At 40.3% G+C, this 17,015-nt stretch overlaps 1 protein-coding gene across 1 annotated transcript in view; it reads right to left on the reverse strand.

The window, feature by feature from the left end:
* ETFDH (electron transfer flavoprotein dehydrogenase) overlaps positions 1–17,015 on the reverse strand; it is a 29,795-nt gene that overhangs the window by 12,518 nt on the left and 262 nt on the right. The window contains exons 2-8 of the mRNA XM_054031145.1: positions 10,002–10,148; positions 8,799–9,028; positions 8,271–8,352; positions 7,753–7,871; positions 7,374–7,451; positions 3,646–3,792; positions 1,899–2,039 (exon numbers count right to left, since the gene is read on the reverse strand). Of these exons, the coding sequence (XP_053887120.1) occupies positions 1,899–2,039; positions 3,646–3,792; positions 7,374–7,451; positions 7,753–7,871; positions 8,271–8,352; positions 8,799–9,028; positions 10,002–10,148 (944 nt within the window). The remainder of the gene's footprint in view (positions 1–1,898; positions 2,040–3,645; positions 3,793–7,373; positions 7,452–7,752; positions 7,872–8,270; positions 8,353–8,798; positions 9,029–10,001; positions 10,149–17,015) is intronic.

Raw genomic sequence — 17,015 nt, forward strand, 5'->3', positions numbered from 1 at the left:
CACTAGCTCCCAGTGTAGACTCTCTTATTCTACACTAAGTGCCTTTGTGCAGTTTAGTTTAAATGAATTAAGCTAAACTGCACAAAGTCACTCTTCGTATGGAATATGAGTGGCCACATTGGGAGCTAGTGTGCAGTTGCTATTCTGTGCTATTTCCTGATGTACACAAGACCTTAATGCATTGATATGCAAACTTTTCCTGTCGCGCCCCCACTTACCATTAATGGAATCTGTGCGACCCCCTCCCCCATTACTGCACAGCCAAAGTCATCTTAGCAGTGGAGCTGGGAGAGGAACTGGGGTTGGGGGAGGAGCTGGGGCTAGAAGCAGAGTTGGTCAGAGAAGAGAGGGAATGAGGATAGAGCTGGGCTGGGGGCGGAATGGAGCTGGGGGCAAAGCAGGACTGGAGGCAGAGCTGGGCCTGGAAGTGGAAAAGGAAAGGGGCTGAAAGAGTCTGGGTCGGAGCAGGTCTGGAAGCATGTTGCTCCCTCCCCATCCCAGTGGAGCCTGGCCTGGGTCCTGCTGCATGCCCCCCATATGTTCCTCAACACTCCTTAGGGTGGCATACCCCACAGTTTGGGGACCACTGTCTTAATGCAAAGCTCTTGTTGCAATAGTCTGGACTGGAGGTTATGAAGGTATAGAAGACAGAGGCAAACAAAGGGAAAAGGAGGCTGGGGGGGAGGGGTTGTTTATACATCTTAAACAGGAGGGAATACATTTATCCATGATCAGCATGGTAGTTAGGGTTACCATATTCAAACATTTAAAAAAGAGGACACTCCATGGGGCCCCGGTCCCGCCCCCGGCCCCGCCCCAACCCCACCCCTTCTCCGCCCCCATTCCAACCCCTTCCCCAAAGTCCCTGTCCCAACTCTGCCCCCTCCTCTGAGCACCCCGCATTCCCCCTCCTCCCTCCCGCTCTGATCTTGGTTGGGGGTTGCTAAGTGCTTCCCTGCTCCCCACTCGCCCCGCAGCCTCTATGCCCTTGCCTGCCCTGCTCCTCCTCACCCTGCAGCCTCTGCACCCCCCCACCCCTGCAGCCTCTGTGCCCCCTGCTCCCCACTCATCCTGCAGCCTCTAGACCCCCCTACCACTGCAGCCTCTGTGCCCCCTGCTCCCCACTTGCCCTGCAGCCTCTACACACACACCCCCGCCGCCTGCCCTGCTCCCCCCGCTCACCCGGCAGAGGGAGAAATGCAGGCTCCATGTGGACTCAAACACTTCCACGCTGCTCTGTGGGGGAGAAGGGAGCAGGGGAGGGGGAGGGACTCTGGCTGCTAGAGGCCCTAGTGGCTGCGAGCGGCTTTCAATCAGGCCAGGCGTCCAAACAGCCGCACCGCACTCCGCAGGAGGGAAAGGGGGAAATCCCGTACATTTCTACTTCATTAGAAATCCCCCCCCGAAAAAGCCGGACATGTCTGGGGAAACCTGGACGGATGGTAACCCTAATGGTAGTACAAGAACCAAATATTAACAAGCATTCTGAAAAAGCTGATACAGTTTGCATGAGTAACTGAGTACCTGAGTGCTAACACATGCAACTGGTCATGCAAACATTTACAATTTTACTTGACACGTATCTTGCTCTTATTATAGGTGACATAAGTAGCAACATCTGTAGTTATGGTTGCCTCACACTTCCCATTATAGAAGACGGTTGCTTATAAATTTAACCATCCGAGCTGAAATTTCCAATGCTGGGTGCCTGCCTCAGGTTGAATGTCTTTGGGAAAATTTTCGTATAAATGGTTTAGCATTTCTCAGATGAAGTTAAGGAAAAATACATAGTTCTGCAAATGTTAAAAAATTCTTACAACTGTTTGTTGAGAAATTCTAGCATTTCCTGCTTTAAAGCAGGGACTTAAATTTTGTTCTAGCAGCAAACCATGACTTACCACAAACCCAAGAGCTACCAATGGTTCACCTTCATTTAAATGATAAAGAAATGATCCTCCATACGTATGTCGGTCCAAGGGCCAGCCCACAGTGTGTTCCACTCTTCCTGGTTTCCATTTCTTTTCATCAATAAGCCACAACTGGAATAGAGACTACTTTATAATGCAAGTCATTTTAATAATGCAATATAAAAACAAAACCCAACTAGAAATGATATGGACAAGATTGCAAAAACATTACTTTGAATTTACTATGCTGTGGTATATGATAAAGCTCATACAGCTGAGGACAGAGTAAGGTAGTACAAATGCTCTCTCAGCATATTTTCAAGTGACAATTCAAATACTTTCCTTCCTTAAAACACCTCACATCAGCAAATTCAACAAACAGCATGGTCTTTAATATTTACACCATGGAAGATAAAATTTGTCACAGCCCCAGCACCCACCATTAATCACAGAAGAGCCTGAATTTTGCATCAGTATTTTAATAACTTCTGAATGTATGCAAGAAAAGCACATGCTTAAACTGACTTTTTTTTTATTTAAAGAACACAAAAGTTTTGGGTTACTTAACAGTGAAAATTCCTTTCAATAACTTCTTTACTTGGGACCTGAAAAAACTACTGTAATCACTCATTTGGAACCTCAAAATCTCAAAGGCCAACCTTCTGCTTCTACTATACTGTACTACTTGAAGTTTTGTAAAAGATCATATAGTTTCACCGTTTTAAAAAAATACAGAAGTCTAAACAATTATTTTGAATATACATAGTCTGGAGTAGACACTGATGGTTAAGGAACACAAGTTAATATATGTTAAAACCTTGAATATATTTTGTGTAAAACCAACAGTTACTCTACCAGTGTAATATATTTGTACTCAGAAAAAACATTAAAAATATTTTCCAAAAATGTAACCCCAGCACGTCTTAATTATATGCATATTGAATTAACACTGCAGACAATGTGTAGCTAGCACAATTTGGACATCTGCTGTATAGATTAAAGAAAGTTTCCAGCCATCACTTCACTATAATGCAACAGAGCACTAGCTAGTTTATACCCTGACATGTCACAGAATAGTCACAAGATGGAAAGGTTGTTGGGGTTTGTTGACAGCTGTGCAATACCTGGACAGTTTTCCAACTTAGCTGTACCTTTGTTCTCCCTTAATCAGGGACAGTCCGTGCTAGGCTAAAAGTGGACCTTAAAAAGAAATATTTTGTACACTTAAAATATGAAATTATTTACAAGTTAAATCAATTTAAAGAGCGAATTTAGTTTGGAAACAAAACTCTTCACAAGAGCTAAAGAATACCTGCACTGTAAATGGAAAAAAAAGAGGATGGGAAACCAAACAAAACTACCCAGAGTTAGTTATGATGTTCAATAAAATGGCAGCAGAAAAGCAACGAGTTAATGTCATATAGGAAGTTAAGGAGAGTAAGAAGGAAAAATACAATAGGGACTAACCCTGCCTTGGCCAGGAGATGGATGTCACAACTTAAACAGGCCTTTTCACACTCCTTATTCTATAATACCAAAACGATTCAAAAGTTTACAAACTTAACTCCAAGCTCTTGTCAAAATCCACCACTCGCTACTTAAGTGTACAATCTAAAGAAAAAACCTCAGTTTTAGAAAGCAGTTTATACACACATTTTGAAACAGTCTAGTTTGCAGCAAGTCTTATACTTCAATCATTTAAGTGTACAAGTATTGTGATAAAACTAAGTACAGATACCTCTTTCAGTCCGATACCATAGCTCTGGGGTTGACATTTCTCCCTTAGATTGTATCTGTTGTACAATTGTTTGGCAAGATGTCCATGACAACCTTCTGCAAAGAACGTGACTTTGGCATGTAGCTCCAGACCTCTTTCAAAGTTAGTCTGTAAAAACAAAGAACCTGTAGTCACCACACTATTTAGATAACATGAGTGAGGGAAAGGGAGGCACAGAGTGCTGTTAAGGCACTTTAGGATCTTCCTGATTCTGGGATACTCTAGAGATTGAAGCAACTGCTGGGCATTTGTCGGTATTACTGCAGCCTTCCTGGGCTTGCCCAGGAACTATGCAGCACTGTGTGCTGTGGTCCCACCCTGAAACACTCCTCCCACCCCACCACAGTACTCCCCCTGTGCCAGAGTGTGTGCAGGGCTGTCTTCCACAGTTCTCATATCAGGACAATGATCCTCTAGCCAAATAGGGGGCTCCTAGAGCACATTTACACTATACAGGCCCTTTTACCCAGCATCAGGAGGCCAGATTGGAGGTGAGGACCTCACCCAGATAGCTGTGTCACAGATCCACAGGATTGGTGCTGTGCCCCCAGTTTTTAAACAGTCTCTTTGAGGAACCCTTCAATATACCTGACCCCCAGGGAGTCTTACTCTTCCCTCAAGGTAGGCTATGCAGCCTCACCATCTTCTGAGACAACTTCTAGGGCTTCAGCACTCCCGCTTCACACTGTGAGCTCTGCTCAGCAAGTCCAACTGAGAGAGACTCCTGGTTAGAGACCTGTACACTCTTCAAGGGACTAACGCACCTCATCCAGTATTTGCAGTGATACTCAAGCAGCAATTTCAAAACAGTGGGGTTTAGAACACAGCATTGGACGTCCTTAAGTTAGCATAGAGAAATAAAGGTTAAAGCAGAATCCATTCTGGTCAGCCCAGTGCACTTCACCAACCAAGCTGTAGTGAACTCCATTTTCAGGCTTTGTCTCTCTCTAACCTCCTTAGTCAGTTTCCAGGTGAGAGCACCCAGGCTTCTTCCAGAAGCCAGTTCTTGATTCCTCCATCTCACTCCTCTCAGTCTTTTGTTCTAGAGCTGGGGCCTCTGCTCAGCTTCCTTGCTGAGAGACAGGGAAATTCTCTTCCCTCTAGGTCATTGTTTGCTAGGTGTCCAGATCCTGGAAACTGGGTTTTCAATTGTCTTTTTGGATTTTCCACTGATGTGGATTGGCCTTGGCCAGTCCTTTTTAATGACCCATTCAGTCCGCTCAGCTAGGCAACACTCACCCACACACCTATAGCTCTTTAGCCTTCCATAAACACAAACTTAATCCTTCCCATCCTTCACTAGGTAGCCAGGCAAAGTATGAGGAAACTGAGGCATACATAGGATTAATGAAAAAAATATTACAAAAAATCCCCACTTTGTCACAGCAGGTCATGCTTCTGCTGACCTTCCACTGCATGACATTTTGTCCATTGTTTGGATGGGATTTAGTATAAAACTCGACATCTTCTTAGCATATGCGCAATGTACCTCAGGAGGCACTTGACCAGGATTCATCACTGAATTTTGTGTGCTGGATAGATCATTAGCTTCCCCAGCCTGGGCCAGGCACTGACAGGGAGTGTGATGTGAACGCTGATCCATGCCCAGCAACATCTTCTTGGATATATCTTGTGATAGTCAACTATGAAAGTGTCCCCAGTTCATACACAGGACTTAGATATCAGTACCCTGGGGCTAGATTCATAAGTGAAAAAAAGATGAAATGATCCAAACCAATTATTGCACAAATCTGGTATGTTGAAATATACAAAGAGATCTTACTAGGACTGGATATTAGCAGAAAAAAAGTCAGCCAAAAAAAGATCCGGTGCAATGTAAGAAGTTTGGATATGTAGAATACAAAACTAAATATCTTATTTTAGTAATAATTGCCTTTGTTACCATAAAAGTTGTATTAATATGCTTGTAGATGTATTATATTATGGAAAAACTCAAATGATATTTTAGGAGGAAAACAGGATAAAAAAATTCTCCCAGGAGGTGGATTAATAATTCTCTTTCGGCATTTTTGTCATAAGGCTATATCCTACCCAAACTCAAAAAAGTGGTACTGAAATTTTTTATTTCACTTAATTTATGACAGTTTTCTCACAGGGCATTGGGGATGGAACTAAACGTACTATGTTCCTTAAATACTGGTATTCATGTTTAGGGGAAGGTAAGTGTCAGTTTTTGCTGGAACTTTCCCCACTTTCTGCACTTCTGATTGAGAAGCAAAAGGTGAACTGTATTTACAGCATACAGATGAATAAATAGACTTGTTACTTATGTTAATATGACTATGCATGCATATGGTGCTGTTTCATAGAAGCCATGTCCTTGCTAAGATAACGGCAGTTACATTAGCTATTTAATTATGGTTTCTAAATGTAGACATCCTACATTAGCTATGTTTCCAAATTTATGTAACAAAAAATGTTTTGCAGTTAGCATCTTTCTCCTGCACCTATACAAGAACCAGTGCTTGTTTTATTGTATATTTATACCGTTGCCTTCACATTTTTAAATTAATTTGTACTACAGTAGTGTGTTGGGGCTCTGATCATGGATGAGGGCCCCATTGGTTAGGCACTGTTCTAAGACAAACAAGAGACATTACGCGCCTCAAAGAGCTTATAATTTTAGTAAATTTACTGATCAAGGCCCTGATCTTGCAGACACTTGGACATCTTTAACTCCATCCATTGTGAGTTGTACTGCTAACTTCAATGGAACTACTCACAGAGCCTAAAGTTAAACACCTGTGCAAGTGTTTGTAGGAGTGGGGCCCTAATCATTAAGATTAATAAATTAAACGAGTTAATAAAAAATGTCTGTCATGAGAGAAATTTCTGAATAAGTGGTGCAGTTTTCTTACAAGTCATAGAAGACATTCTGCTCCTTTTCTACAGTTCCTAGGTCTGGGGCTCTTTACATCAGGAATAAAATCAGGCTTTCAACTACTGCAACAAATGTGAATATTACTGGTACCATCTACTGGTGAAAATATAGAATTGAAAATAATTTTAGCTATTTGGTGTAACAAATAAAGGTATAATGAGAGGTGACAGTTGTTCTGTTTGAATTATTTCAAGACAAGAGTGTACTAAATATATGATTTCATGGTCAACTATTTTAAATGTAGGAACGTCAGCCTCCTTATTAGCAGGAAAAAGCACATTTTAAAAAGTGAACAAAAAAGAAAATAATAATACTCCAAAGGAGGAAGCACTAAGTGGATGCAGACAGCTACCACACAGGCAGGAGGATTCATCCAGTAAGCACCTTGCCCACAAAAGGCAGATGGGATGGAGTCAGCAAAGTACAACAGAACTGCAAAAAGGGCAGAAGGCAGCAACCAGCCATTAGAACAACAGTGTTTTGTATTTTATGAGTTACCAGTTGGACATCTCTCTCTCCCACTCACCTTCATGACTTCTTCCATTCAGTCCCCTCTTTCCTCCCACTCCATCCTTCCAACCACCACCTATGCCAAACCAACCTCTCCAATTTTCATTCAAATCCCTCCTTAAACAATTCCTCCTTCTCTGAAGACTTTCACTGATAATACCAGGGACTTTTGGTTTGTTTGTTTTAAGGGTATAACACCAAGCACAACAATGGCACCAGAATGATGTATGTAGAATAAAGAATTGGACCTTTGCCTATTAAAAAGGTAAGTACTCACTTTAGGTGCTCCATCCTTTTGAATGCCTACATCATTAGTGGCAATCCCTTTCACACTGCCATCTTCATGAAAAAGAACCTATGGAAATATTCAAACAACATCTATTTTAAAGACCTGTCATTTTAAGCCCATTTCTAAAATTATTTCCAAGTGCAGAACACATGGAGTTTAAAAAATCCAAACCTTTTAACTAAGAGCTCAGTCTTGAAAACAATGGGATTAATCATGTGCTTAAATGCTTTGCTGAATTGGAGACAGAGTATTCAGGAGTATTTGCAGAACTGAGCCCTAATTTTTCAAGCATTTCTGTGTAATATGGGACTTGCTAAAAAATAGAAAATTGGGCTAAAATCTCACACACAAATAGTTATGTTATTACCTCAGCTGCTGCATAGCCTGGATACACCTCAACACCCAAAGCTTCTGCTTGCTCACCCAGCCAATTCACAAAGTGCCCTAGGCGCACTATATAATTCCCATGATTAGTCATTGGAAGGCCTGGGCAAAAGGGAGAAGTACACCACAATCTATTCAGGTTTATGGATTAAAATATATACACATATACACAGGAGATGTACATGCTTAAAATTTAATACTTTTAAAAATACAAACGTTTGGTTCAATGCAATCTACTAGTATCTTTTTGCTAGGATTGCTGTCTCTATACAGAGATGTTGTGTGAGTTTTAATATGTACAATCTACCTACTTATATTCCCATCATTATAGTTTGTGTACAAAGTTGCTAAAAAGCAGCTGCTGCAGTATTGTTTGCCTCCCAACATATACCATAGTTTCTTCTTGAAAAATATAACATAGCCCCGGTGAGCTTTTTATAACCATATTAAACCTCAGCCCTGTTTTTTCAGTAAGTGTTCTAGCTTTTCAACAAGCTGTACCTGGAAGAATTGGCACTGGAATTCTGGAATTCTTTGTTAAAATCCCAAATTTGTCTTCAGTTACTGGAGTCTGAAGTGGAGCCTAAAAAGAAAAGTCATCACTGTGAACTGTTTTTGCTGCCTGTCAAGAAGCAGACATTTTCTCTCCCTTCCCAAGGAACAAATTAAAGATCTAGTGTAGTATGACACAAAGATATACTGGTCTTGTGAGAAAGTTTCATGACAGAGGTAAAGGACAGAGTCTCAGGCAGAGCAATATTTAAGTAAAAAGTCAACAAAATTAATACTCCTCAACTTTTGGAATTGACATAGGGCTCCCCTCCACACACCCCTACATCCCACAACAAACAGTTCCTTTCTTATCCAAGAGTATTTTTTACACAAAAAGCATAAAGGAAACAACTGTGCAATGAAAGGTTATATTTATAAATCATCTTATTTTAAAATAATATATAGAGGTGCAGCATGGAACTTGATGCAGAGTTTGTTTCAAGCTAGAGATGAATCATAATGATTAAACCTTCATACCCCTCGCTCCTTCCAGTCCGGTAAGAGTTCTTCCAAAGCACGTGGCTCAAGACAAGCACCAGAAAGCGTATGTGCACCGATCTGAGCAGCCTTCTCCACCAGGCAAACACGAACTTCTTTGCCATACTCATTGGCTAACTGTTTGAGTCGAATAGCTGCAGAAAGACCCGCAGGGCCTGCTCCAACTATGACAACATCAGCTTCTTCTGCAAATCTTTCCATGTTCACCCCTTTAATAGAGCAAAGTATGATACAGCGATTTTGTCCAATAATACATCCCTCTCACCATTCTCTTCCCCTCTCTCTCTAAAGTTTATTGTTTTGCTTTGTCGTATCAGCCATCAAGTATCAAAATACTGTCACCTTGAACTAAGTGGGGTTATTCAACAGATGTGAACACAATGTACATGAACTGCATTTTAATTGTGCTTTTGCCTATTGTTTGGAATATAAAACTAAGCCTTTGCTAATAAAGAGGGAGACAGAAAGAACTTTAGATTCTCATCTCCAGTGCTTGTGCCATCCTAGAATGCTTAAAATAAAGGCCCAGATCTACGCTTACTTCTCAGGTGTGTTTGGTACAGCTCAGGAGAAAAGAGGGGGGAGAAGTTCCATTAAGCAACCTTAATGGTTCTCCTCCTTCCCCCTGATGCTGGGAATGCTGGTCCAGTCCCAGGTATCTGCTGCTTTGCTCTGACAGTCAGAGGTCCCCAAGAGCTGTTCTGGCAACAGGGATTGTTGGGACATGACCCAGTCACACCCACTTTCTCCAAGGAGCTGCTAAGGTTAGTGAATTTATAGATTAAAATAGCATAAATAAATATCTTATTTGCCCTATTTCATCATCATCAACTCATGAGACCACATTATAAAAGTAGAAAAATACATATCCTGACTGCAATAAGGTAAATAAGACAAATGTTAACTTTTTAGTTTGTATATCTATAGCTACAAGATGTATTTACACATTTGCATCATGAAGTCTCATACTTTCTTAGTTTAATTAGGAGCAAACTAAATATGATCAGTTCTGCTACACTAAAGCTGACCATCACAAGCAAGCAACCATAAAATGGCATCTGAATCTTTAGTATTGCACTTAACAGAACAACATTTCGGTAAAATAACTGTGCTGTTAACATTTTAAAATGCCTGCAATTAATATAGACAAGCTGTTTTCTTAACATGCAATTTTTCATTTACCTTCCCATCGTTTGTCTTTGTTCCGAGAATGAATAGTATAATGTGTAGTGATTCGAGGCACAGAGGAAGTAGAAGCCCATCTTGCAATACACAAAGGCGGTAGACAGTCTTTCTTTACTGACTTTAAAGCACGCAAACAATTATGTGCTGTAAAAAAAGGACAACTAGATTAGCTGAACCATTTAACTGTTAACATAGATAATAGTTAACAACAAAGTCTTGAACCCACTTTTTTTTTTTTAAATCTTTAGGATACTCAGTACAGAAAAATCCTAAACAAATTAATAAATCATGACCCTACTCTATGTTTCAGGATTAAAGATAGGAAGTTGACTGCAGCAGGCATTATTCCACCTGGTGGTATATGATACATTTTGCAACATCACACTCCCATTATCAGGAAATGGGAATAGGAAAACAGTGCCCACCACATGGAAAAAACAGTTCTTAACATTACTTTTTAAGGCTATAATGTTTTCACTCCTCTACATTGCACTTTTGTCAGCAAACCTGTTGTTGGTCAGGGGTGTGGAAAAAAACATATTCCCAACCGACAAAAGTTTTACCAACAAAAAGCGCCAATGTGGACAGTGCTTTGTCAGCGGGAAATGCCCTCCTGCCGACCACTCGTTAGTGGTGGTTTTATTTTGCTGGCAGGAAAGTGCTCTCCTGCCAGTGATGAGCAACTACATGAGAGATCTTAAAAGCAGCACAGCTGTGCTGCTGTAAGGTACACAGTGTAGACATAGCCTTAGTTTCAGCTGTTACATTTGGGATATTTACCCTTCTAGCACACAAAGTCTTTATTTTCTGTTTTCCTGGAGTTTTCTCCTATTTTCTAGTTCCCTGTGTTCCTTGCACAGAGATAGTCTATAGTTTTATAACAGGCTTAATTTCCTCTACTTGTGTCTACTGTTAGTAATTTTAAAGAAAAGTAATTAAGTAGAGAGGGAGGAAACTTCCATGCCTGCCATATATGGCAGGTTTGAGGGATCAGGAAGATGAATTTCATATTAAAATAGAGTCTATGTTCATATTTTAGAGTATCCACCATCATAATATATTAATTCTGTAATATGAATGACCTAGTCATCGGTGGAACCCTATTTGAACTTCGGGAAATTCACAAGCTGACATGGTGTTCTCCAAATGGCAGAGAGAAGAACCAGATTAACAATATAAAGAACAGGAGTACTTGTGGCACCTTAGAGACTAACAAATTTAGTCTCTAAGGTGCCACAAGTACTCCTGTTCTTTTTGCGGATACAGACTAACACGGCTGCTACTCTGAAACCTGTCATTAACTATATAATGATCAATGGCAAATGGCGACACTCACTGACAGATGTGAAAGTGAGAAGGGGTGCAGATGTTGGCAGCGACCACCACTTTGTGATAGCGACCACCACTTTGTGATAGCCTCCATCAAGCTAAAACTGAGAAGTGTGGGTCCACCAAACAAGGGACATAGACGCTATGATATTGACAAGCTGAAGTCCCTTGCAATACAGAAAGCCTTCGTTCTGCAGTTAAAGAACAGGTTTCAAGCACTTGCAGACCTTGATGAAGAGGAGGGGAATGCAGATGAGATCAAGAAGTGGAACAAAGTAACATCAATTTTATAAACAGAGCAGTGAAGCCTGTCTAGGCTACAAGGAAGAAGAGAAGGAAGGAGTGGATTACAACCAGCACATGGAATGCCACAGAAACCAGACGAGCCCTGAAGAAAAAAGCTTCAGACACAAAATCACAGAAGCTAAAGGACAAATACCACGAGCAGTATAGCAAGGGTGAAATGCTTTGTGAGAGTGGACAAACATCATTATATTGATAATCTGGCAACACAAGCAGAGGATACAGCTGCTTGTGGTGAACAAGGAACCATCTACAAAATGACGTGGCTTATCAGTGGTAAACGGCAGACACCAACAAACACTCTCCAAGAACAAACAAGGACACCTACTAACAACTGAAAAAGAACAAGAAATTCGCCAGACAGAGCATTTCAAAGAATTGCTGAACAGGGAGCCACCTAAAGAGGAAGCAAACATCTAGGAGGCAGAAGAAGATCTTGATATCAACACAGACAGCCCAACTAAGGAAGAGATCATTCAAGCCATCAAATCCTTAAAAAATGGGAAAGCTTCTGGTAAGGATAACTTGAATGCAGAATGGTTCAAGGTAAATCCTAAATTAGCAGCATCTATCCTGGCCCCTCTATTTACATCAGTCTGGGAAAGGGAAAAAGTGCCAGATGAGTGGACCAATGCGGTCATAGTGAAGATATCAAAGAAAGGAACTCTGTGATTGTAATAACTGGCATGGTATAACACATTTATCTGTGCCAAGCAAATTATTATGTAAGATCATAGTCCAGCGTATATCAGAGGTAGTTGATAGCATTCTCAGAAAAGAGCAAGCTAGTTTTCAGAAAGGGCATGGATGCACAGACCAGATCTTCACTCTACGAAACATAATAGAACAGTGCTTAGAATGGCAACAGCAACTTTACATAAATTTCATAGACTTTGAGAAGGCTTTTGATAGCATTCACGGGACCAGCCTATGGCACATTCTGTGGGCATATGGAATTCCTTTCCGTATAATTGTCATCAAAAGCTTCTATTTCAACTTTACATGCAGTGTTGACCACAGTGAAGCTTTGAAGTCAAAACAGGAGTATGTCAGGGGTGTGTCATGTCTGCAATCCTCTTCAACATTGCCACTGACTGGGTAATGCGGCATACAATAGAAGACATGCCAAGAGGCATTAAATGGAGACTCTTCTCATCCTTTGAAACCTGGACTTTGCAGATGATGTCATGCTCCTATCACATACCCAGCATCATATACAAAGAAACAACAACTCGACTCAACGCATTCAGCCAGCAAATTGGACTGACAATCAATCGCAATAAGACAGCTATCGTGATCTTTAATAATGCCTTATCAGCACCAGTAAGGAGAGAGGATTATGTTCTCAACAATGTAGAAACATTCACATACTTGGGTAGCACCATCAGCCAGGATGGTGGAACAAGCCAGGACATCCAAAACAAAATCAATAAAGCCAGGAACACCTTCAGGAGCTTAAATACAGTCTGGAAATCATCAAAATACAACATCAAAACCAAACTCAACATTTATCAGAGCTGCATACTTTCAACACTACTTTATAGTGCAGAATGCTGGGGAATGTGAAAGTATGACCTGCCCAAACTGTCTTCGTTACATACAACCTGCCTCAGAAAAATCCTCTGTATCTTTTGGCCCAGAACAATCTCAAACCAAGATCTATTGACACAGTGCAACCAAGAATATCTGAGCACCATCATTGCCAGGAAGCGTTGGAGAAGGATTGGACATGTGCTTCGGATGGAAACTGATTCCATCACCAGAGTAGCAATAAGATGGACACCTGAAGGCAAGCGAAAATGAGGCCACCCAAAAACAACATGGCCAAGAGCTGTGGAAGCCGAGCTGAAAAACCTAGGGCACAGCTGGGGAACCATTGAAAGACTTGCCAGAAACAGACAGGAGTGAAGGAGCTTCGTCACTGCCCCAAACTCCAGAGGCATAATAGGCACATGATGATTATGATGACCATCATAATATATGAGCATCAAAATCAGGATTTATTCTTGTATGTAGTATTCCATAATGGACCCTGCTTTTGCCATCCCTAATTTTGGTCACTAAACTTGGATTTTTAAAAACGTACAATATACAGATGTGACTAGTTTTGCTGTAGCTCAGACACTAAAACATAACCCAGTAGAAGAATAAAAAAACATAAGTTAAAATAATAGAAAAATAGCCATAGAATTTCTCTGACAACTAGCTTATCGTGTAAGGACAAACAATGTTAGTTGCTTAGTCCTTAAAAGGAAAAAGAAAGTTGAGCTAAGTTAGAACTCAAGGAAGTCTTAACTCTGAAAAACTAGCCAAAGTACAGGGATGGGCTAGGCAACTTTCCTCACCAACTCAAAGTACAACTAATAGAACATATAATTCCTTTTGTGTTCTTTTTAGGCCAAACAGATGCTTTGGTGATCTTCATCTCTATGATTAAAAAAATCCTCACAGAACCCACAACCAAAAAGTCCTAGAGCTAACAAAAATAGTATGCACATACAAGAGAAAAACATATTGTAAGAAAACATTCAATTTCAAACTTCCAAAGATTTATAGTAAACATCAACATACAAACAAAAAAGGGTTACAAAAATTTAAAATACCTTCAATGTGTATTTAAGTTTGCTTCATACTGTACCTGAACATATGTTAGTGAATGCTAGATGGGCAGCTAGTCCTTGGCTGTGGGCCTGAACAAAACTTCATGTCAACAGTAAAAATTTAGATTGGTTAAAAGAACAGGAGTACTTGTGGCACCTTAGAGACTAACAAATTTATTAGAGCATAAGCTTTCGTGGACTACAGCCCATTTCTTCGGATGCATATCCGATTGGTTAAAGTATACTTTGTTTCAAAGGTAAGATTTACACATACAGTCAACTGTGCTTCCTAAACATTACTCAAGCACAACCAAATCCTGATGATGGTCAGAAGCAAATACCCCAAATGTAAGTTTTCAGTACTTAAAAAAATATCTTACTTAGAGAGACTATTATATCACATACTTACTATAAAGATAATTTCCCCTTTTCACAAGTAATAATGTGGAGTATAACCTGATGACTATTTTCCCCCACCACTATGCAGACGAATTGGTAAATGTAACATGAATGAATAAATATAGGAGCGTGCAAAAATGAAAGAATAGTACCTGGTCCTGGTTCAAAAGATTCAGAATATTAAAAGTTGATTTCCCTGGTCTTACTCTAAATTAAAAAAAAATAATAATCTAACATTGGATCATTTTGAACATAATGGAAATAAAAGGAATTATGGACCCAATCATGTTCTGTGTCATAAAGCCAATGGCACTTTTGCCTGTGAGGACTACAGAATCAGGCAGGTCAAGTTAGTTTCTTTCAGGCTAAATGCATAAGAGGGGACTTGAAATACCCAAAGTGTATTAGTTTAACTACCCAGATTCATGTAACCATTCAACATCATGGGAGCTGGAGGGGGAGATGAGGAGGAAAGGAGTTGGAGATTGGAGGGGATAGAGAAAGGAGGAAGATTTGCTTGTTATACCATGAAAAACTGCTATCTCAATAGTTTAATCAGGCTGAGCTTGGAATAGATTTTTACATCTATAAATGCCCTAGAATTTCAGACACTATCTTATGCTCCCATATCTTCATATAAATATATATTAATTTGTAAAGTGTCACAGCTCATAAGCCAGATGAACTTGAAAGACCTGTGTCATATCATCACAAACTAAGAATCCTCTCTCCCTCACCAGACTCCCACCCCCCAAATCCCTCAGCCTAACTTTACAGATGAAGAAAGAACTTAAATAGTATCACTTGTTTTCTAAAATGCTTTGAACATTTATAAGGTATTTCTTCAAAGTAGCATGAGCAATATATCCAAGATAGTGAAGAACAATTTTTTTACTGGCACTTGTGAATAATGCACCCATCCCAAATGCAGACCAATATAACCTTTATATCTCCACGCTCCAGGGTGTAATCTCTTGGAACAGTGTAATGTACATAGACAACAAATATTATTTATGTAGCTTAAGTCATACTAACTTAAATAGACAATCCAGATGTCACAATTAACTGCATCAGATTTAGGAGTGAGAGTATCAAGCAGTATTTACTTTAAAACAGAGAATCATACAATTAGTAATGTATTGCAGACTAGAACATAATTGCAGAAACAATTGCAGGTACATTCCTTAAAACATGCAACCTTCATTTAGTATTTGAGAGAGCTATGATAAGATTCCTACTTGACTAAAGTTATATGAAACTAAGATAATTAGAATACATTTGTTAAGGATCTTTTAGGTCTCAATCCTGCACAGGCAAATGAGCAGACTCAAATTACCTTCCTATATAGAAGTCATTGCAGGACTGGGGCCTCAGTGACTTGGTACTTCACTCATAACACTCGTAAGTCTGGAATTTTTGCAAACACCTTTTAAAAAGTGAAGGAACTTGTATCCGTATGAAACTCTTTGCTAACCGCTAACAAGGGGATTATTTCCATGTTTGTTATTTAAATGATGGAGCAAAGATGGAAAAGTAACTGTGTTATTTTCTCCTATTATCCATGTATGACAAAACCGGGAAGCCATCACTTAAAAAAAATGTAAGTACTTTACAGCACATAACACACACCAATAAAATAGATACACATATGGGTCAAGTCCTGCACACAGTTATGCAATTTTATTCATGTGAGTAAAGTTATATGAATTAATGTTCCCCAGATTGGACTCTCATTTAGGAACAGTTACTAGTGTGTTTTATCTGATGTAAAGTGCTCACATGTATGTATGTGTATGTGCCTGTAGGATCAAAGTCTACAAAATTAAGATCTGACCTTGCAAGACCCTGATCCTGCAATGAGTTCTGCATGGGTGGACACGAACAGCACTACAATGACTTCAACAGGGAGAAATTGTGAACTGAATACACAGTCGAATGAGGTAAATGAACTAACAACAATTGTTATTCTGGCCAGTACTGTGGGGTAGTGTCCTTTCCGTTCTAAGTTAAATCACTACCTCACACATCAAGCACAAGCAAGGGGGATCACAACACGGCTGATTCATGTTCAAATATATGTTTTGTAAGAGTCACAAGGCAATGACCTTTGCTCCAGTTTTGTGTCTCGCTGTAAAGACCAGGGGAGGGGCAGCCGTGTGCGGTGGGCACGGCCCACAATCAGACTTGATACTGGACAGGCCCCCTAGCTTGTCACTTTCACTCCCCTGTCCTAACCCCATTGCTATTCCCGCAAACACACACGGGGGGAGGCGGGCTCCTTCCCACGAGCAAGGAATCGTGGTAGCAAGTTAACAGGGCAGAGGATGATTTTCAACCACCACCCGAGAGTCAGCCTGCAGCCCACTAGCCCCACGGACCA

Source organism: Malaclemys terrapin, chromosome 5, assembly GCF_027887155.1.
Source record: "Malaclemys terrapin pileata isolate rMalTer1 chromosome 5, rMalTer1.hap1, whole genome shotgun sequence".
Classification (NCBI taxonomy): domain Eukaryota; kingdom Metazoa; phylum Chordata; order Testudines; family Emydidae; genus Malaclemys; species Malaclemys terrapin.